At 37.5% G+C, this 23,271-nt stretch overlaps 2 protein-coding genes across 10 annotated transcripts in view; one reads left to right on the forward strand and one right to left on the reverse strand.

The window, feature by feature from the left end:
• ccdc148 (coiled-coil domain containing 148) overlaps positions 1-13,377 on the reverse strand; it is a 31,264-nt gene extending 17,887 nt beyond the window's left edge. Inside the window, exons 1-4 of one of the 3 annotated variants that reach the window (XM_023950639.1) lie at positions 12,652-13,377; positions 5,024-5,106; positions 4,546-4,667; positions 1,118-1,221 (exon numbers count right to left, since the gene is read on the reverse strand). In XM_023950639.1, coding sequence (XP_023806407.1) covers positions 1,118-1,221; positions 4,546-4,667; positions 5,024-5,106; positions 12,652-12,671 — 329 coding nt within the window. In that variant the 5' untranslated portion in view covers positions 12,672-13,377. Of the gene's footprint in view, positions 1-1,117; positions 1,222-4,545; positions 4,668-5,023; positions 5,107-7,102; positions 7,177-7,196; positions 7,297-12,651 lie in introns of those variants that run through there. The other 2 variants (XM_023950641.1, XM_023950640.1) reach the window with 2 other exon arrangements.
• The window catches only part of pkp4 (plakophilin 4), a 93,228-nt gene continuing 77,241 nt past the window's right edge, over positions 7,285-23,271 (forward strand). For 6 of the 7 annotated variants that reach the window (XM_023950631.1, XM_023950632.1, XM_023950633.1 and 3 more), the window contains exon 1: positions 7,340-7,455. Coding sequence is in view for 1 of the 7 variants with exons in the window: in XM_023950636.1 (XP_023806404.1) it covers positions 7,411-7,455 (45 nt within the window). In the remaining 6 variants the exon portion in view is untranslated. Of the gene's footprint in view, positions 7,456-23,271 lie in introns of all 7 variants that reach the window. The other variant, XM_023950636.1, reaches the window with a different exon arrangement.

The raw sequence follows: 23,271 nt of genomic DNA on the forward strand, positions 1-23,271 counted from the left end.
AATTACAAGAAGTAGACTGAATCAATTTCAAACCACGTTGGAGGCTTTGCTTTTTTTTTCTTTTTTTAGAAATATTCAGGATGTATAATATATTGACTTGTTTAACAATCCAAAAAATCAACACCAAGTTTTACAAAATCTGGCACAAATGAATTTTATTTATTGCCACTGTCAGAGCAGATTTTATTTGAATTTATTGGTACTTTTTACCATTGCAACTCATTTATTTAGTAGAAAAACAATATTGATGAACCTCTTTGTGAACTTTATTGCCTTTTTTCCCCCCTTCTTTCTGTAATGAATCACTGGGTATTCTAAATCTCATTTTTGTATTCCAGTGCCATTTGAAACAAGCATGGAAGGATAATGCTGTTTGTCTTTGCTGAAGATGTATAATCTTTCCTTTTGTTGTCCATTCCAAATAAAAAAAATGGAAAGAGTAAAAAAAGAAGAACAAATTCAGTAAAAGAAACAGAGTAAAGATGCTTTTACTGTAGGAAGGATGAAGCCAAAAAGGCATGTTGTGGACACCACTTTCTGTTGTTTTGCTTCTTGTTAACTGGCCCAAGGGTTGTCAAAAAAACAGTAACCATAGAGATAAGTTTGTGTTCTTACTCGTGCGACATTTGGCATCTGAAACCAGAGGCGATTTAAACATATATTTATGTGGGGAGTTGCAAGCAGTGGCACTTTTTTATGACCAGGCTCATTACTGAAGCTTACATTGTGTACATCATTAACCTTGGGTGGCTCAGACAGTCATTACACAGCCAAATACGCTGCACCCCAGAGCTAGAACTGCCCTTCTCCCTTCAGAAGGCATGACTCCGCCATGCCCCGGACCCATACTTCTGCCTTAAACTACTCCTGCCTCTGCCAGCGTTCCACCACTTTTCAGTGTCCTGACTGTCAAAAAGATCCGCTTGAATATCTCTAGTTTTTTAACCCCCCCCTCCTCCAGACATTTTTTGGAACAAAAATTTCATCCACTTTCTTGATAAATGGCAAAGGTTCCGGTCTGGATATTAAAGAAGCTCAGGTGGAACGGCTACATTGTGTAGAAGCTGATTCCGAATACAGCGGAAAATAATGACAGGCAGTAATAAGGGCTTCTTACTTAGCCTTTTGCAGCCTGGGGCACTCTCTGCTCCACACCTGTCTGTGCTGCCGTAATAAGGAGCTCTCCGTGGTTGCCTTGGCTGCACAGCAGGTCTTCTGAACCTAGTATATGACAAGGTTTAAAGCACAACAGGAATGAATTGTTTCCCTTCCAACTGCAATAGGAAAAAGAAATATCAAACAGATGGAGAGCACCTGAGCATGTCTTCAAAGCCTTTGTCTAGACAGAAGTTGATCAGCGATGATTTAATGTATCAGCATTCCCATTTACAAAAAAGAAACATGTAGATCTGCATAGGGACTATATTGAAAATAAAGCAATAAAGCAGATCTTTTTTCATTGGGAAAGTTAAAACAAAAACTACTGATGTGCACAAGGGAAAGTAAAGGTACATTTGGTTCTTCTGCTCTGCACTTCTTCAAAGCACTCTCTTATTGCAACAATTCTGTCTTCTATCAGTGTTTTTATCCACAGGCCACTGACTTGGATAATTACACAAAAGGAAAACTCACATAAAGGATCCGATAAACACATTCAATCAAGCAGAAAATCTAAAGGGAGTACGGGGTTTATTTATGCTTTGAATGAATTTCCTTGCAACAGGTACCTAGTATGTAAGATATATATATATATATATATATATATATATATATATATATATATATATATATATATATATATATATATATATATATATATATATATATATATATATATATATATATATATATATATATATATATATTAAGGCTGCACGATATGAGGAAAACTCGCGATATGCGATATTGGAAATTAATATTGCGATTACGATATAAATTGCGGTATATAAACAAATAGCAAAAAAAACAAAAACCTCATTTCCTGCAACAGTTTAAAAATTATACTCCAAATGACCCTTGTCAAGGTAGGAGGCAAACATCAAACATAAAAGGGCTCATCTGATTTATCAAAAACGTAAACTGGTCCTTCTGATAGGTTAAATGCATAAAGGGATTTATTTCATTTGTTCAATATTTCAAGCTGCCATGAGATTGTTTTAGCACATTTAAGGTAATCATTTATTGCGATTTTTGCCGTCTTTGGCGGTATGCATATTGCACAGCTTGATATATATATATATATATATATATATATATATATATATATATATATATATATATATATATATATTAGGGCTGCACGATATGAGGAAAACTCGCGATATGCGATATTGGAAATTAATATTGCGACTACGATATAAATTGCGGTATATAAACAAATAGCAAAAAAAACAAAAATCTCATTTCCTGCAACAGTTTAAAAATTTTACTCCAAATGACCCTTGTCAAGGTAGGAGGCAAACATCAAACATAAAAGGGCTCATCTGATTTATCAAAAACGTAAACTGGTCCTTCTGATAGGTTAAATGCATAAAGGGATTTATTTAATTTGTTCAATATTTCAAGCTGCCATGAGTTTGTTTTAGCACATTTAAGGTACCGGTAATCATTTATTGCGATTTTTGACGTCTTTGGCGGTATGCATATTGCACAGCTTGATTTTGCGATAACGATAAATTTGTGGTACATTGTGCAGGCCTAATATATATATATATAAATATATATATATATATATATATATATATATATATATATATATATATATATATATATATATATATATATATATATATATATATATATATATACATTGTTTTTTATTGAAGAGTGAATTCAAGTATTCTGGTAATGCCAAGCAGGAGGAGCAGCTCCAGATCCTACAGCTACCCATCAGTTTGAGAAAGGATACAAGGTTATTTCCAGACTATTAAAAGCCCATCATTCTAGAAATACAAAGACTATTCAGAAGAGGAAATCAATCTCTGTGGCTTCTGATATTCTAAGCAGTGGAGGTCTGGGTGAGCTCATTCCATGACCAAAGGCAACTAAAAAAAAATCTAAAATCCAAAAATGTACATACCTCACTTACCACCCACTGTGTCAAAAATTGTGTTGTTTTTAACATGTTCTTGGGGCTTTTTTCTGATTATAGAGGACAAGTATAAAGATATTAAGCTCAAAATTTTTAGCATTTTTTAATTCAAATTGTTGGGAATCAAGAGCAGACGAAAAAAATGCCGCTTGAAAAAGCTTGTAGTTGTGACATAGACCCTACAATCGGAAAAACCACAACCTCCCTGCTCCGCTCCATGAGACAAAGAGATCCATGTGAGTCTTTATTTTCCTCATCTGAAATGACATTTGGCTCTAAACTGTATGGCTGAATAGCTCCAATGTTGCACCAGTAATGTTAGATTGGGTGTGTGAGGGGCTGTAAGCGAACAGGAAAGTGTAAACAGATGGGTGATGGGAAGTGGGGGTGGGCTTACACTGCAACAACAGTCCTGTCCACAACACAAAGATGAATCTCTAATGAACTACTGCTGCTCTGCAGAAACTGTCCTAGAAAACAACACTTTAATGTTTTTGGTTAAAAACAGCTTCATCATAATTAAAAGACAGCCAGGAACATTATCAAATAGATCAAAAGAAGATCGGAAAGGCAGCTTTAAATATTAACATTTATATGGTGTGATCACATTGACACCTTCTAACTATAGTTCAAAAACGCTGCATGGAAACTGGCAATTTGGTCAGAGCAGTCTAGGTTGCAAAGCTGCTTTTTGACAAATTAAATAAAAAATAAAACGAATAAACTGGACCAAAAAATAAAAAACTACGAAATAAAAAACAACAACTAAAAATGCAGTCAGCTTGAATGGAGTAAGCATGTCCATACCCCCTCCTAAAGCAAGACTTTGTTCTGCTCTTGATGCTCTCTTTGACCAAAGCCATTTTAGACAAAAAAATGGGTTTTATTGTTGGAGAAAAATTTGGATGCTCGCCTTGAGCCTTCTCTCTATCATCTCACACTTCAATTGCTTCTTTCATCAACCAATATAATGGCGACAATCAACAGCTTCAAAGTGACTTAGCATGCATGTCAGTGAAAACTTAGTTTTTCTAAAAGGACAGTTACTCCTCTAATGGCGACATTGCAAACAAATGTTTACTGCTGTAGAAAAGGGAAAAAAATCCATTCATCTCATCACATATAAAACTAACCACTTTCCTTAGTGAACTAAAGCTGAACATATTGCATGTCTTATAGGGTTTTTGGAGAGTGTGGTTAGAGTTGATGACGCCAGACACAGCTTACCAATTAAAAGAAAACGTGTGAAAGCTGACTCATCATCTCTCTCTGTAATAAATGTTTTCTCTGACTCATCCAATAAAAGACATTAAACAGTTTTCTAAACCACAGGGAGATGAATCGATATTTAAAAAGGTCTGTTTTGCACGGCAGTAATTGAAATGTTTCACTAAATGAAACAGGAAGGTGCATCAGCTTTGCTGTTTAAGAGCATGGATGGCAACAAAACATACCTTTTGTCCTATTAGATCACACTCCAGGCGCTCTGCATCAATAACTGCTTGAAGTCGTTTATGTTCAGCAGGTCTGTACCTTAAGCTGCTGAGGCCATTTTTCATTTGCAGTACCAGTTTTTCTACAAAATAAGCAAAAGTTGGTTTAGAATAACTGTAATTCCTGTAACTGTCAGAGCTGCCTGGACTAAGCGGTAAAGACATAATCCCTGTGGAAAAATTAATCAATTGCATATTTAATTACGCAATTAACACACAGGCAGAGTGGGACAGCAAAGAACAAAATAAATAGATTCCTTTTTTCCTTCTAACCTTTACTGTGACTTAAAGTGGCAGCTGAGTAAATTTGACACTGTTGCCTTTGGCAAAAAAAAAACATCCAAGACATGAGCAGAGAATTCATCAGGGCTTTGGGTCAGAACAGTTCAATGGACCACAAGGTCATGCAGTATTTCAGACTCATTATTCAGTGACTCACCTGAATCTTCAGCTCTGTATGGTGTTATGAATGTCTGTAGACCCCTGGCAGCCATTGTTGAAGAGCACGCTTTCCAGAATGTTCTAAAGGATTAACAGTCATACAGTTTGGAAGCGTTTTGCACTGTTTTTGCGAAACTCTGCTTTTTGTAAACATGTAAAAACATTAATTAGTTCATTGATTGGCATTGCAATTGTATTTTAAACATTGTCTTTTGTTCATCAACATGAATGACTTTTGGACCATTTTTATTTCTGTAATTTTAAAATAAAATAAAAACTGAATTTGCAATAAATTATAAAATGTTTCATAATATTAATTATAACATATTAAAAATATGTTATGAATATATATTATTTTATACAACACCTCTTAATTGAATTTTTGCCATACTTTGTCTCTGTGAGTATATTGTGGGGAATATAGAATTCAATATCCAGCCAAAGGACGTGTCACACAAGACTGGAGCTGGAGATCAAACCTTTAGAAAAATGCATAAAGGGCTGGAGTGAAGTATACTTGAATTTATAATTTAATCTGCAGTATGAGTGACAAGAATCTGATTCTGGATCCATTTGCTGGATCAGTGCTCTTTATTGCCCAATCCTTTGGCGCGTATAAATTATTCTTTGTTTAATCTTAGCTTGCTTTTTCAGACTTCAATCTTAGCCTTCCCTTGAACTGACTTTTTCTTTAGCATTGTATAGAATAATAACCTGACAACTCAAAACCTTTAGACAGCTTATTCCACCGGAGCAAGCCACAATAGTGCACACAATTACCGGTAGGTTTGATTAAATGCTGGGTTGACTTTTAATTAAGTTTGCTGATTGGTCATTTTATGGAGATTCCTGTCTGCTGTTTATGTTAGGATTTGAGCAAAAAACTGTATATACTGCATATATATATATATATATACATGTACTGTATATATATACACATACATACATATATATATAGATTCACAATGGAAAATTCACAATGTTCATTAAAATGGTAAAAATAACAGCTCATGCAAATTTAACTTAATGAACTTTAGCTGTTTAAAAGTTAAACCTTTATTTTGCTTATTTCTTTAGACTACAGAAAACTTCAACCCTGTTGACAAGAACAATTTTAATTGTATACTTTTAATGAGCTACGAAAAGTACACCACAACATAGGGGTGTTATGTAACTGGTACAATCACTGTATAAACTTGTAGATTGTTTCTGCCTGTAGGAGTTTTTGAACCTGGTTTTACGATTCTCACTCTTAATTAGTTTGAGTAGCAGGCTCAACTGCAAAACATGTTGAAACTGGGAAGATTTCTCAAAAAATAAGATGGCACTTCCTTGCCAATATCATGTGCATTCACTTTTCATTTTACATGAAAGTTAAAACAGAACATAACTTAGCAAAACATACATAGCTATAACTAAATGTAGGCATGAATCAAAGATAATGGGTCAACACCTTCATAAATGTAATTTGGGACAATACTTGAAAGCATATATAACAATAAATTTGTATGTTCAGGGTCCCAATCTGATCATATTTTCATCTATCGTAAAAGTGTCCCCAGAGGTCTCTCAATTACAATTATGCCATTTTTAGCAGGGGAATATATATATATATATATATATATATATATATATATATATATATAATAACTTACATCACACTGGAGCGGAGCAAGGAGCTTGTGGTCAGACAATTGTTTTCTGTATGTAACAACCAACTACAAGCTCTTTGATAATTCATTTTTTGTCAACATGGGAATTTGATTAAATAATACTCAGAAATGCATTTTTAATCTAAAATTACTTTATTTATGTCCTCCATTATGAAAAAACAGCACCAATTAAAAACACCAAAAACACTTTTTTTTAATTCAAGTGGAGTAAGTTAAACAGCTATAACTAGATCTAGGTGTGAATCATAGGTAATACTGGGACACCACCTTAAAAAGTGGACTGCAGGACACATTAAAGCGCATATGACAATGAAATCTGAACGTTTAACCGTTTTGTACAATAAATATATCGCACCTGACCAGTATAAAACATGACATTTGAATTGCTAAGTCGCCTAGCTTACCTTTTCACCCCTTGGTACAGCGCATAGGTTTACCAAGTTGGTAACCACGGTAACTATTTTTTCCTTTGTGATTGGTTTATTCAACCTCGCGTACCTCCTTAATAACGCCCCTTTCTCCCACTCCAGCCAATCAGGAGTGCCGATGGGTTTCCCACATTCCCGTTGACGTCATGCACGCTCGCTCTGCCTGGGACTGCTGCTGCTGCAAGCAGCCGAGGGGTCCTCTTCTTCGTTCGGTCATGGACACGAGTTTTGCTCCTCCACATGCATGGAAGTAAGCGCCTTTGGGACTTTACAGATGAACTTCCATGTTCCCATGTCGACCCGGGGCGCAGCTTAACGGTCCTCCTAAGGTATGGGAATTTAGTTTTCGGCGTTTCTCCAACTGTACAATAAGGGGAAAACGAGGGGGAAAAGAAAACACATCTGGGGCTGGATGGTTGCACAAGTACGAGAACTCGGAAGGAAAGTAGGAGATTGAAGTGTGCGTGCGACACGGGACAATCTTCTTTTAGGCTCCTTCACAGCAGGAAACAACCTAATTCTACCTTAATCTGCTTCTTGCGGTCGATTCATGGCAGACAATGCTCACCTTTGAGGGATACTCTTTGATGATGGTGGCTGACCGCTGATACCCAAACTTCGTCGATTAGCATGAAGAAGAAGCTACGCGAAGTGCTCCGGCCGGGTGTCCGCGGCGCGGGTTTAGTTTTTCTGCAGAAACTGCCCCTTCATCGTGGAGGAGCGGTAAAAATGGGAGGCAGGTGAGCTTAGAGTGTGGGAATCTTTGGAATGCGAGGTCGCTGAGGGAGGGGATCGTAACTCTGTCCCAACAAGATAGTTTTTTTTAATACTCCCACGTTACACGATGATACGCCACATTTTATCATGCTTATCATGCCCCCAAGACATATATATATATATATCATTTTAAACAAAAAGTACATTTAAATTTTACTTTAAATTCGTGTCATTATTAAGACACAATGATTTTTTCATTTTTTTTTACTTTCTGACATGATATAATTAAAGCGTTTGAAGTTCTAAAGTAAATGTTTCAATTTGGATTTATTTCTTCTTCTGGTTTATTTCTGTTAATGTGCCATCTGCAGTTATTGTGTTGTGTCTTTACTTTTATTCCCTAAAAAGACTGTTTTTGTCTTTTTTTTAGCTAAGTCTACCATCAAAACAGTGGACGTTTTTATGGTGCAATTTTAACCAGATAATTGATTTTATTCCCATGTGATTTGCTCAATTTTAAAGCCCATGGTGGAAGCATGTGGGCTTTAGTATTTAGTAGGTCATATTTTATTTTCTCGCACACAAACTGCTAGAATTATTATATGTGTTTAGGTTATTACACTTTTAAAGTAAGTTAGTGGTTTTAAAATAGAGGTACATAGATTGGTGCTTGGTGGTTTTCCTTATGCTACTACATTTATACTAGACATTTTTCTATACTTGTCATAATTGTATACAACTGTCAGAAATTTGTAAACCTCAAGTGTTTTTTCAATAAAAAATGTATACTAGACATTTTAAAAATGTCTAAAAAGACCCATTCCAATGAAAATTGTCTTTTGGGTGTTTTTAACCTATTTTAACCTATTCTTGCAACACGTTTCTCATAACAGAGGACAAATACAGTACAGACCAAAAGTTTGGACACAGCTCATTCAAAGAATTTTCTTTCTTTTCATGACTATGAAAATTGTATAGTCACACTGAAGGCATCTAAACTGTGAATTAACACATGTGGAATTATATACATAACAAAAAATTGTGAAACAATTGAAAATTTGTCATATTCTAGAGAATTAAGAGGAAAATTGAATTTGTGAGTACTTCATTATTCAAATCATCTTAATTTAGGGGCAGATGGAAAAATGCAGTTTAAAAAAAGCTTGTAGGTGTGATGTAGAAGCTTCTATGGCAAGCCGCCAGGTCCCTGCTCTGCTCTATTCTGATGCATCCGCTTTTATGACTAGATCCATGTACGCACATTTCTAATAAACTCCTGCTGCTCTACAGAAACTGTCAGAGAACACAACAGTTGTTGTTGTTTTTAAATTTAGGACAAGAACGCCATCAATCCAAACAAATGAAATCTTTTACAAAATCGGTAGTTTAGAAGCTGATCGGAGTGGAGATTTGCCGGTATTAAGGGGGTTTTCTTTTATGCTACTAGATTGACATTCAACTTTTTAGAAATTAAGCACAGATGGCACAATACTTTGTGCTGTTTTTTATTTCTAAAAACAGATACACTATTTCGTCATGGTATTTTATTGCGGCCTAAGCTTTATGCATTTCTGACATGTTCTAAAAATTGCGTCTGATTGTGAAAGGTGCCATGCAAATTCACCTGCCTGGTTCCTGGGTAGGTGGTACTTTCACATAGAGTATGTCATTGAAAAGTTATGCACAATACACCTTGATACATTAACATAAATCTTATGAAATAACATCTCAAGTGATGGTTTAAATTCTCATCTGGTAAATGATGTGATACAAAATGAGATGTCATTAGAAATGGCTGCATTGAGCACAGTTTTGTTCCGTCTTAAACAACTGTGGTAGCTAAAATGTTTGATAGTAGTCATTGAACCTGAATTGTGCAGAAAAGAAATGTCCAAAGTGGTAGTTAAATGAATTGGAAACCGGCATAAATGTCTTTTATTTAGGCTGCAATGCCTTTGAGTATCTCCATTGTAAATGCAGTAACCCTTTATCACAAGGAACTTTTTCTAATATTTCTCCGGCAGAGTTGGATGAGCAGCTGTTGAGGATATTACTCTGAATCTAAATGAAAAGCCTGAAAACAGCAATTGCCACGGGTACTTTTTTGTTGTTTTGAAGCCAAATGAAAGATCTGGAGCTCAATAACTTAAAGGCAATTTCTTTCCAGCAAAATGCTAGCAGTCAAAGGCCTTAATACCACTAGTCTAAAAATAGTTCACAGAATGGCCCCACTAATCCACTGAAACTGTTGAATTCAAGAGGAAAAAAAGTACAGGTAGTTACATCTCATCCCACACTTTTTTTAAACTAGTAATACTTATTGTGTGACAAAAAATAAAGTCCAAACAAGTTTACAATCGCTTTAATTGTGTCATTTTTTTGTCACCATTCTTATGTTCTGTTATAATGAGCAGTTGTTTTTCTGGTGTTGCTCATCAGAGTGGAACTTCGTAGGACAATGTCATTTTAGCTATTTGACACTGGAAGTTCACGTAGTGCACACATCCGCTTTTCTACAGTAAATGGACTTCCAGATTCCCAAATGGTTCCTGGCTCCTCGTGATCCACATTACTGAACTAGACACACACAGCATCAATGCTCATAAACACTGTTTGAGATTCCCTGTGAAACACATATTTCTTTTTCTGTTTTTTTCCTTTTTACACGAAATAGAAAGGAATGTTTTAGCTTACTTAACAGTTGGAGATGCATCAAGCCAGATGTCATTTTAATGTGTCATGTTTCTGGTTGTTTGCTCTAAGTATATACCGGTAGTTTGCTTTTCAGATTTTTCAGTAAGTTGAATTCCACACTTTAATATTTTTATAAATGTTTTTTTTTAAAGGACATCCTAACATTATCTGAGGGACAAACAAATCTGTACTTAAGGTTAAGTATAAGATTGTTTGACACACAGTGTGTCTGTCTAACGGACACTAACAATAGCTGAATAGTTGAGTTCTCCTTAGGCAGGCTACTCCCTGTGCATTTTCACCCCCCAATTCTCGTCTAAACTTCAAGGAATAATCTCTTATCCCCACACTGCATGTCAGATTCTTTCTACTGTGATAAAAACACGACCCCCTCCCCCTTCCATTTTAAGCTTTATTAACAGACAAAAAAAATGTCTAGTCTCTGACTTCTAGCTTGTGTGTCTAAAAAAATGAAATGTCTGTTTCCCCGTGAGTCTGTACTCCCTCTATGTATGAAAATTAAGTGGTAAACTACTCGTTGTTATGCCTGAGTAAGCCAAGAGAAGTCATGCTCAGTCATGTGTTCTCAACAGATGTGCAGTCAGTACAGTCTCCATCCTGAGACTGGGAGGTTGTGGGTTCAAATCCACAGTAGGGTCATACCAAAAACTCTAAAAGTGAGACCCAATGTCCTCCTGCTTGAAACTCAAGATTAAGGGTTTATTCCGACTGGGATCACTGTTTGGTCCAGACCCAGTCTATTTAATTTGGTCCGGATCCAGTCCTGAACTAAGCGTTTGCTCTGTATACCAATTGAATTGTATTTAACCCCACAGTTAACAGGGTTGCATTTTGTTCTTGAATTGTGAATGCCTCCACACCATTTCGGTCTTTTAATCTGCTTTCTTCCCTCTAAGGCTGCATGCACTGCCTGCCAGAAGTGGCTAGCTACTTACCTCCTTCTAAACGCAGCATTCACTAATGGAGTCTGGACACACATGCTGGAATATCTAGACCCCGGCCAATCAGTGGAGGGCTTCGCTATCTCTGATTGGTTTTAACCATAAAATAGGCTTGACCCTTTTACACTAGAGCTTTAGCTCCAGCGTTTACATTCTTAGCTCACTGTAACTCTTCAACAGTGTGCGCGATTAACATAATTCCAGCAGATTCTGCACAGCAGTGTAGCGCTCACACGATCTACATGAATTATTCTGTTGCAGATAAAAGTGTCTGCTTTACCCGCGTTAGAATGAGCTTATTCACCTTGATTGCTTTAGCGGTCGGGGAGTTACGATATGTCAAAGAGCATGTGTCATTTAGGTGTTGACAGCGACATCTCTGGTGTAAAACAGCTATTGTGTTTCTGATGTTGAAACACGGGAGAGTTTCAGAGTTGCAGAAATGTTTTTATTTATTTATTTATTTTCTACTTCAAACTTGTGGGCTGGCTGGTATGGTCGTTTCTTTGAAAATTTGTTGGTCACCATTGAAAATTAGGTTGCACTCTAGAGCCCTGTGTATTGATAAATTGCAATAAATGGTAAAATAAGAGAGTCTACTAAGTAAATTTCAAGAAAACACTGTTTGGACACTTCCAAAAACATTAAGAGCTGTTTGGGGTTGCATCTTGATTGTATCTTTGCCAATTTTTTGTACAACTTGAGCCAACAACAGAAAGAACACATTATTGACATTATGGCATACATCTTGGGATGCGTAAAGCCTCTGCTGACTTGGATATTTTTTTACTGCAGTTGTTGTGAAGTCAAACAATTTGTAAGACATCAGTTGGTCTTGTAACACTTCACAGCAGGTGAGTCTCATTAGAGCAATCCTATAAATGATCAAAGCCCCAGCATTGTTGGGCACTAAGACAAGGACATTTATTCAACCTCAGAGCAACTAGTAACAAAAAAAAAACAAGTGAACAGGATTTCTTGACCAGTAAGGATTAGTCCTTTCAACTGTAAGGTCAAAAGTTACATCAACCATTTGAGTTGTTTTTGGTTGGATTTTGAAGATTATCTTGCTTTTTCCAATAAAGTGAAAATGTGTTCATGTGCTGCTGTGTACATGGTCATGGTGTGTGACAGTGCAAAGTATGACTATACCTGCCAAATATGAGGTCCATTATAACTTGGTAGTTTGAGCAAGCCCCTCATTTTGTCATTACTTGCAGACCGTCCAGGTTCTGGCCTTTTTGTCGACCCCCTTTGTTCCTTACTCTCTTGTCTTGCTCTATTCCTGTCAAAATGTAGGCTACCAAAGTCCCTTTAAATTGTTATAGGGAGAAAATCTACGCCTTGACTCTGCTGTCAGGAAGAATTACATTTTTCAAAAAATTAATGCCTTTTGCGGTACTTTCGGTACATAGAAACAAAAATATGTTATCTTTTGAAAGTTCCATTGTAATAAAACTATCCAAGATCTTTAGTCATCAAATAGTTCAGCTAAACTGAAATGGTGAAGAGAGACTTACATTATAAAAGCCATGTGTTAGGAGAGACTGACTGAAACAATTTTTATTGCTTTGATTTCACTCTTTCGTTGTTACGATCAACTTTGCCTGGAAGGATCTTTTCTTCTCATGTTACTTTTCAGTGGAAACCACATGTGGTGAAATGGGGATCTTTCCAGACTTGAGTCTTTCTATACGTCACATTTAATTTTTAGATGAGATCAAGGATAACGTCTAAAAATATTCAGGGCTCTTACTTTAAGAGTGTTTTTTCCCCAGTTCAAAATAGAAAACATCATATAAAAATCAGAAAATATTTAGTGATATTGATCAGAGGTATTTTAGATTGGCCAAAACTATGCAGCTACAAGCTTCAAACTCAGAATGTCCAAAAAAAATCATTAGTTTTATTTTGTGGATGGATTCCATACAGCTACAGATAAGACAAAACTAAACGTATGTCAGCACTTTCAAGGATTACATGCACAATAGAATTTTGTCCAGTAAAACAGCCCTCTATTGACTGGACTTGCTGAGTCTGAGAGATGTCCCTTCCATTGACAGCGGAAAGAATCGGCTTCACTATTGTTGCCTGCTGTAAATGGAGCCTTCCTGCTGGAGTTTATACTCAACTTCATATTTTAGACTGACCGTGGATGTTTCTCAGCAGAACTACCCTTTATTATTTATAAGTATTACACACATCATCACCCTGGGCAAGAGGTTAATCTTTACTGGTAGCAAAAAGAAGGGTTGGACGAAAGTTCACAATGGTGGTGTATGACATAAGCCCTTGTCAGAAACATTCAGTAGCCTCTGAAGTCATAAAGACATGTCAAAACAGAGACTAACATTTATTGTGGAGCAGAAGTGTTTAAATTAAACATCATGCCATGGAATGGTACCGGCATATTCGTTTTTGATACAATAGTTGCTTTATAAAGTTTTTTATCGTCACTCTTCTTAGAATTTATCTGAATTTGTCTTTAGCCTGATCCCAGTAAAGTGTTGTAATAAATAACTGTTTAGAAATCATGAATCACTCTTAAAAGCTTCCACAGGCATGAGTCACAGAGGGTGTGTTTATGACGCTTGCTGTGATCTACGTTTACAGTCTAACTTCAAGTCTGACCAGGTTCGGTGCTGTCCTGTGGCTGTAACAGCATCTGATAAAAGTCACTTTAAGTCAGAACTTTTAAATGTTTATAATTTAGTAATAATGTTTATATACAATAGATAGATAGATAGATAGATAGATAGATAGATAGATAGATAGATAGATAGATAGATAGATAGATAGATAGATAGATAGATAGATAGATATGGGTCTTTTTCCACCTTAACAGTTTTATTACTTAAGAATATATCAAACAGCTTTTACCGACAAGACGAGGTAATTTTATTGTTCAGTTTCAACTCTTCAAAATAAAAGCCCATCTGCAGCATTCCTGTTAACTTAATAGCACAGCATTGGCTCAACATAAAATATGCTTATGTAAAGTTCTTTGTTAATTTGTTAATTCCTACTAACTTGGATTTTGAGTCCCTGGAACTCTTTGCATACTCTTTAATGTTGATGAAACAAATCTCCCATTCACGTTCTACATGTAGTTTTATTTTAAAATACACTTTTGGTCTGTATAGCATTTTAACAGCTATTGAGAATTTGTGGCCCAGCAACGTTTTGGCATTTTAAAATCTGCCTCAACTAAATGTATAATTGAAGAGCCATGCCCTATATAATCTGTATCCAGAAGTTTGCATTGTCACCTTGTTGAGCTCTTAACTAGGTTGATTAATTTTCTGACAATTGACTTATTTAATTTACTTTTCCTCTGATTACAGAGGCTACAAACCTTAACCGATGCTTTAAAAATGATTAAGGTATTTTTTTCTCATTGTCATTTAAGTGACCATGAGTATTGGCCTTTTATTTAGGCTGCAATTAAAGCTAAAGAATTTTGAAGGATTATTTTGTTTGCCTCATCCATTTACATAGAAATTTTCTTCCTTAAATGTCAAGGCATTTAGGAAGTTGGAGACAAAGTCAAATTACATTTGAAAAGTGAAGTTGTTGACAGTGAAAGTGAACAAATGAATACAGTTCAAGCACATGGCATTTGGAATGACATTTTATAGATTGCTAAGCTTAGGTTTTGGCTGTTAAGTTGAGAGGCAGATGCTGGATTTATAATATCAAAGTGCACACTATATATATTAGTTTAGCCAGGGTCATTTGATAACACCATGGTTGTATGGTCTGTATCTTGAATGCATTGGTTTCTCCTTGAAGCTCATAAATGTATTTGGTTCAAAAGAAATTTACTCGAAAAGAATCATTTGCTTTATTACTAAATTAGAGTGCAGCAATCAAAGTAGCAAAAGAAAATACAAAAACATGGAGCGACAAAAGGCTGCATTTTTGTGTGCATTACATGCCTTTTCACAAGATTTGCTCTTACTACTGACAGCACTGGGCTGCATGGTGGGGTAGTGGTACTCACAGTGAAAAAGGAAAAATCCCGGCTGGGACACTTTTAAATGAAGTTTGCATGTTCCCCTCGTGCATGCATGGGCTTTCACAGCACAGTGCTTCCTCCCATGATCCAAAAATATGCATCATAGGGCAATTGTTGACTTTAAATTGACCTTAGATGTGAATGTTTTTTTGGTCGTGTGGCCCTGCAATTATCTGGAAACCTGTCCAGGGTGTACTTCACCTTTGCCCAATTGTAGCTGGGATAGGCTCCAGCAACCCCATGATCTCAAAAGGTATCAAACGAAATAGGAAGATGAATGGATTGATGGGCAGCGCTGGACATCACATAGTTGTGTCAAAGCCATGAGTAAAATTCAGTTAAAACAGTCTCCCGAGTGGTTTTGTTCTCAAACTTTTACATTTTTAAAATGGATTTTTTAAGGGTTATCCTAAATTTACCTTTTTTTGCTCAAGTGTAGTTTGTGTTAATTTGACTCATTGGGTCTGTCCCCTCTGCTCATAGAACATAAAACCTCATTGCTTCCCTTTAGTCTCACTTCAGATCACCAGATGTTTTTTTCCTTAAGAAAAGGCGTTAAAAAAGCTGTCTTCACTTTAAAAATCCTCTGTGCAATTATTTGCTTCACCTTTCTATTGCTTCTCTTCTTTTCTGTATTGTGTTAACTGCACCAGGCAGAAAGGTGGAACTCTTCTTTCTACTAGTGTTACACCTTCATGGAAGTTTGTGATGTAACAACAAAGCAGAAACGGGGTCAAGAAATGATCTGTAAACCGGTGAAAGTGGAGGACAACTAATACTGAGCCTACTGCTATTCAACTGATTTTTGTTTTATTGTCAATTGCCTCCAAGTAGAAAAATTAAAGTATGGATTTAATAGTAATACAACAACAAGAAAATAACAGAATTAACACTAAATGACCAATAACCACAGTTAGCAAAAAACTATAGTACCGTTAAATGAAACTGAAATCCTTTTCCCTCCCAAAAATAAAACATATTTTCTTTTAAATTATGTTTTTGTTCCCCATGGACACTTTGACACATGGATGGGCAAGCTGGGAAATGAACCTGTGATCTTCCTTGTCAGAGGTCTGCCACTCTACCTCTGCATCATGGTTGCCAAAAAGACGAAAAAGAAGCCACAGAAGTCCAAGATATTCCGGCTACTCCAACTCCTCAGCTCTAATTATATCAAGGCCTTATCAGTCGAACCAGTTTTTACTGCACGTGTAAAGACATGACAGATGCTGCAACAGCAGCAGACACTTAGATGGACTGGTTCATCTGTGACATCATGTAAAACAAAAATCAAGCAACAGTTACTACAATTGTAATAATGGGTTTGTAAATCCCCAATGACCACCACTCTGTCCCTCTGACTCTTTTGTGCCTTTGGTCCTAGTGTCATGTGATTAAACATTCTCACAGTATGTCTGGACAGTCATAGGGGATTTTGTTTTTAATAATTTCACAATCTACCCACGTGCAAGAAGGATCCTTCCGAGCTTGAAGTACCGCCTCTGGGATTCAGTAAGGATGAAATGACCATTCTGTCATTTAAATAAAGTATCATTGATCTTTTGGAAGCATAGGAATTTGTTTTCCTAGCCGGCTACTCCTCTAAAATATACACACTATAATGCTATAAATCCTTATTGGGCAACATTATTACTACAAAAGCCATGTTTGCATTGCAGTCTTATGCAAAAATCCATTAGGGTGTTAAATATGTTTGTCTGACAATCTGTGACAGGGTGAAGCATGTCTGTCTCGCACAAGATCTGGTTCTATTCAAGGGATTTGCATGCAATCAGAATAATTTATGTTCTGTTCTGTCACAATGTATTACTGGAGATGACATATTGGTAGCAGCCGATGAGAGTCTATCAGTGGAGCCTCTCTGCCTTTCATTATGTGAACTTTAGTTATAGGGAAATGATTTTGAAGGTGCATAATTTCATTGGGAATTTATTCATGGAAAGATAGTTCTTTCTTTACTCTGGCACAATAGAATTCTAGATTGTTTAGTAGGGGACTCATCTTTCCTGGCTCTTTCAGTATGTGTATCTCGCAAGATTAAGTACACCTCAGGACATGAAGTGTTAATGTGTTGGGTGTTTTTTGTATCGTTAATCAGGGACAAGCTGTGCCCTGTGGACACATGTTTACATCGACATCCGGTTATTGCGACATTTTAGGGGTGAGGTTCGTTGTGTAAAGAAGGCATGGACAGTTTTTAAAAGATCCAGTGCTCTTGGCTTTTATCTCAAAGGAAATAGTGAAGGAGCCTCATAGATTTCAACTAATTTAATCCTAAATCAACAGAATGACAGGTATGTCTCTTTTTAAAGCCGTCTCTATAAATGCCTTTGGCTCAGACAGGGTAATTATTAACAGAGTGATTATGTGTACAAGCGAGGTGTTATCTACTCCAGAAAGGAGAAATTCATTTGACTCAAGTGTCAATAATACCATTTTCAATTTCAGCAGTAGAAAAAAAAAAGCAAATCATGCTTTAATGTCATAAGGTTTTAATGGCAGTGAGCTCTCAATGTAAAAGACTCAATGAATTGATTCCCTTTACAGGGTAATTTTAAGTCTTGATGAGTAGTTACTGTATAGTTCATGGGTGTTGTAGACTGTTAGTGGGAAAAATTATACATTTTGTCAGCACTTCTGCCTGCACTTCCTTAAACGTTTAGGGGGCCTACACCTTTTTGGTATGTGGGCTTCTTAATAACGGGCCAGAGTGGTACTTCGCCAGGGACCAGGGAGAAGAAAGAAAGAAAAAACGTCATTGCGCTCATTTAGTATAACAGTGACATGTGTTTTAAAAGATGTTTGATTGGTCGTTCTGCATGTCAATCAAATGATGTGAGGACGAAAACTCGCTGACAGATTTTTAAAAAAATATTTTAGTTTTTCTTTTAGTTATCTTTGATGCCCCACGATCCACTAGGGTTGGGCGATGTCCCTTAATTTGGCCGTTGACGATGTTTGCTGTCAACCATCGGGATGGACGATGACATCGTCGGGGGGGGGGGGGTGGGGGGGGGTATTTTTTTTACATTTTTCGTTCTTATATAACTGCTATTCGTTATTTTGCTTTTTTCATTTTATTTCCCAACTAATGGTTAATCCGCGATGATCCAGTATAAACTGAGGGAAGTGACTTTAACAGAAAAAGTAACAAACAAAATAGAAAAGAAGTAGTCCACTCCCGCACTTAGCGGAGTGGACCGCCGGAGTGCGGATTTACAGCTTTGTGTTTTATGGGAAGGGGGGGGGTACATGAGCGGTATGTGTGAGAGATTTAAGACTGCGATCCGTCCCGCAGCTCTAGGGGTACTAGCTACCGAACTCAGAACCGGGTCTAAAAGTGTGTGTCTGAGCACAGCACGGATCGTCAGCAGACAGAGGTTTGAGCATCAAAGCAGAAATGTCGCTCAGTCCTTAGAAAACATTCAAGCAATCACGTGGATTTGTGTTTCCAGTCGTGTCCCGACTAAATAAAGGCTGATGTTATTCACAGCATGCAGCGCCACCCAAAGCTAATGTTGTTAGCCCGTGTTAGCATACTGCTAATCCTGGCTTCGTTCAGAAAAAGCACTGACCACACGGATTAAAATTCAAACGATGAGCGAACAGGTGTTTTATAATAACCGTAACATTATTAAAAGCACGTTTAGAAGATCATCTCGTATTTTACCGAGCTGACATGTCAATATATATAGCCGCTCGGCGCTGTTATCGTTTTGTATCGAATTGTTACATTCAATAAAGTTTGGAAAAAAAGCCGCTCGGCGGAACTTGTATCCCCTTCCGGTTTTCAAACTGCGCATGTGGGAATACTGCGCATGTGCGAATGATTTATTCCGACCGAAATTGTGACCTTAGTGAACGTTTTTATATTCTGAAAACATTTTTCTGGGCCCATCTACACGGTTGGATTCTAATCCGACCATTGATCCCATCAAGATATTTTGTACATGTAACCGCGGCTTATGGTGTCGTCGCGCAACGTGGCGGGGGCGTGGCATCACGATGGTGGTCTCTCCATCGGGATGTCAGTCACCCATCACGATGGACGATGATATCGTCCATCGGCACAACCCTACGATCCACCACCACATCCGTAATGAGCACTCCTGTTCTAGTCAAAGTAAAAACTTAAAATTCATGAGGTTCATTGTTAACATCTAAGATCAGTTTTGCTGTCTGTTTAAATAGTTACTGATAATTAGGGCTGCACGATATGAGGAAAACTTGCGATATGCGATATTAGTGATCAATATTGCGATAACGATAAATTTGCGGTAAATAAACAAATAGAAAAATAAACAAAAACATCATTCCCATTTCATTGCAACAGTTTAAAAATTATACTCCAAATGACCCTCATCGACATGGGGGACAAACGTCAGGGTGGCTAACCCTGGTCCTCAAGAGCCTCAACCCTGTCTGTTTTCCAATTCTCCCTAGACTGCTCGATAATGATAACCAAAGTCAGGTGTGTTCAGTCAATCAGGATGTGAAATCACTTGAGTCAGCCAATCAACAGCAAGCTGGTTAAGGAGAGCTGGAAAACAGGCAGGGTTGAGGCTCGTCAGGACCAGGGTTAACATAATAGGCCTCCATCTGATTGGTCAACAATGGGAAGGCGTCCATCTGATTGGTCAAAGCATAAAGGGATTTATTTGATTCGTTAAATGCTTCAAGCTGCTAGAAGATTGTTTTAACACATTTTGGGTTTGCGATTTATTGCGATATTCGCCGTCTTTTGCGATATGCATATTGCAGAGCTGGATATTGCGATAACGATAAATTTGCGGTATATTGTGCAGGCCTACTGATAATCAAACTTTATGCAGTAATAGTTTATTGGACTGGATGTCACCAATCATTTCTAGAATTGACTTGATTCACCAGAGACTGGATCGATTCGATTCTTGATCCACTCGATTTGATTTTAAATGTACATGGTTCACACATTTAGACATATTTGTTTACTAATACAACAATAATCTTTTAAAATGTGTTTTGAAGATATTCATATTGTTCTGATACAGCTCACATAATGATCCAAGAAAAATGTTGGACAGTCTGTTTGCCTCTCCTGGAGGGCATTTCAGTTTGGCCACTAGTTCATTCAGTTTGGCAAGAAACGGTGCTTTAGACCACAAATGGTTTGTTAAAAAAAATGTTTCCTTGAAAGAGTTTGAAAAAATCATGCCTTTGAGTACACAGAGCTGTTCATTTAGTCAGCAATGGATGTTTAGGTAGAACAAGCATTAACATTAGCTGTCCAATGGGAAATTCCATTATACGTTAGCATCAAGCCTAGCGGACTGATCAGAAGCTGTCAAACAACTTGCCAGAATTGCTGTCTCTGTAGTGGTTGTACCAACGTGTCACATTTGCCTCATACATTATATTTTCAACATGGTCTGTCTTCATTGTGTCTTCACTCCCCCGTTGCTTGTTCATCCAGACCCCCTGGGGGAGTAAAAGACGGTCCTATCTTTTTGCATTTTTTTTTGAAATGGCCTTACAGTGTGGTTATATAAGCAGTAAATATGTACTAAAGACAGCAGAAACGCAAAAAGGTTTTTTTTTGTCTGTACATCATCACCAAGCTAGATTTTGCAATCAGTTTTTTTTGGTGATGAAAACTTTGATTTCTTGTGAATAATAAAATAACATACAATCATTTATTTTGTTATTACCTTTTTCCATGTTTCTTTTGGTAAATCATCTTCTACACTTGTACATACACAGCATGACAAGAAATCAATCTCAAATTTTGATCAGAGACGGCCTGTAATATTTAGTCATACCAGATTTATAAAAAAAAACATTGCTGCAACATCAGTTGGCACTGCAGCATTGCAGATATTATACCATTCTGTCTTCCCCTTTCAAGCAGCATTTGTGTCTCAGGGCCCACTCCCAACCCAACAGTTGGACTGTGCTATACTGACAGCACCACAGGGGCTTGATTTGGTGTTGTCCCTGGCTCTACATATTATTTTCTTTTACCATCAGTGCCCAGGCAGGACTAATATGTATTGGCCACAAGATCAGGGAGGGCCAGCAGCCAGTGTTGGGGACAACACCACAGCGGTCAAAGCAACTAAAAGAGTCATACTTTGAGGGGGCACGACTGATTCTGGCACAGCCCAACTGGTGTACTGCGAGTAGAGTCTCTGGCTACGTTCACACTGCAGGGCTTAATGCTTAATTCGGATTTTTTGAAAAAATCCGAATTGTTTGCTAGACCGTTCACATTTCCAAGTAAATCCGAACTTTTGTGATCTCCAGTGTGACCGTGACACGACCCAAACGAGACCCGCGTGCGCAGAAGCCAGAAGAATACTCAACGGTGAACGACGTCACTTGTTGTTTGACAAGCAAATGTTAACATGGATGTCAACAACAGTGTTGTCAAAAGCGGAACTCTTTTTGTAATATTAAATTTATTTTCACGAAGGAGCAGCACAATTACAATCTTCTCATTTTAAGAAGGCAATGGAGTCGGGATCGTCTGTACCCACTGTAGTGGAAGAGGAATGTGTATGTGTTGGGGCCGCGCGCCCGCGTGTGTGTGTGCAAGCGCGTGCCGCGATAGAGAATAGGGGGGGGGCAGTGTGGGCGCGCATTCATGTTGTGTGTTACGGAGGACGGTAATAAAAGAAGGTTTCCCCCAAAATAAATGCTATGGACTCTTTATTAACCCGTTCTGGAGAATCTAAGGATCAGAACAGGGAGGAGGAGGAGGATCGCCTCGGGTCCCCCGCGCTTCTGAGCACAGTCGGAAAGGGGAGAAAGAAAAAAAAGTTATCGCGGTAAAGGTTCAACACCACGCTCTGCCATTTATCTGGAATTTTTTTCAAAAACCGCCCAGTTGCGATAAGAGCCCTGGAGTTTGGCCTGAAAAGAGCGATCAGCCCAAATATTAATCCAATCGGGGATCTCGCTTCCCTTCCACTGACTGATCTCAGCAGCATCGTTCACCATGGTTAATGTTTACGTTCTCGTTCCCGCCTACTTCAACGCAAAATGATGACGTTTGTTGCGTGTCGATGACCTACAGTTCGGAATCAAGTCGCCTGGCCGGTCAGACGGCGGTCGCAATTGAAAAGACCGGCTACAATTCGGAATCAGGACGGCAAACCCACGGGGCCTGGGTCGCAATTGAAAAGATCGGATCTGTGTCATTCAGACTGTCATGAAAAGATCGGAATTGGGCCGCTTAGGGGCAAAAAATTCGGAATTGGGTCGTTTCAGCCTGCAGTGTGAACGTAGCCTCTGACTCAGTGTTTTGACCATCTCTGGAGAAGATAAAAGATAGAACAAAATACTTTGGTGATGGAAAACAGGCCATTCAAAACTACATAAAAAGGCACTGCATGATAATAAAAGCTATTGTGTCACCTTCCACTTCACACTTTCATGGCAATTAAGCAAGTTAATGCCTCCATTACTAGCAAACGGATTGATTTAATGCAAAGTATTAGTATCACTGTGAGTGATAAACTTAACTACATTCCTGTGGTTAATATAGTAAAGAGCAGACATGTAAGCTAGGGGTTTTTCTTGATTTAAAAAAAATGCCACTTTTAATTCATATCAATTGTAAAGAATGACAGCAGTACAACTTTAAAAACCCAAATCATAGGGCAAACGCATGGAAAAACAGCTTAGTGGCATTGAAAGTCAAAGTCCCATTATCTGTCACACACCTGGGTGTGTGAAATGTGTTCTCCACATTT

Source organism: Oryzias latipes, chromosome 21, assembly GCF_002234675.1.
Source record: "Oryzias latipes chromosome 21, ASM223467v1".
Classification (NCBI taxonomy): Eukaryota; Metazoa; Chordata; class Actinopteri; order Beloniformes; family Adrianichthyidae; genus Oryzias; species Oryzias latipes.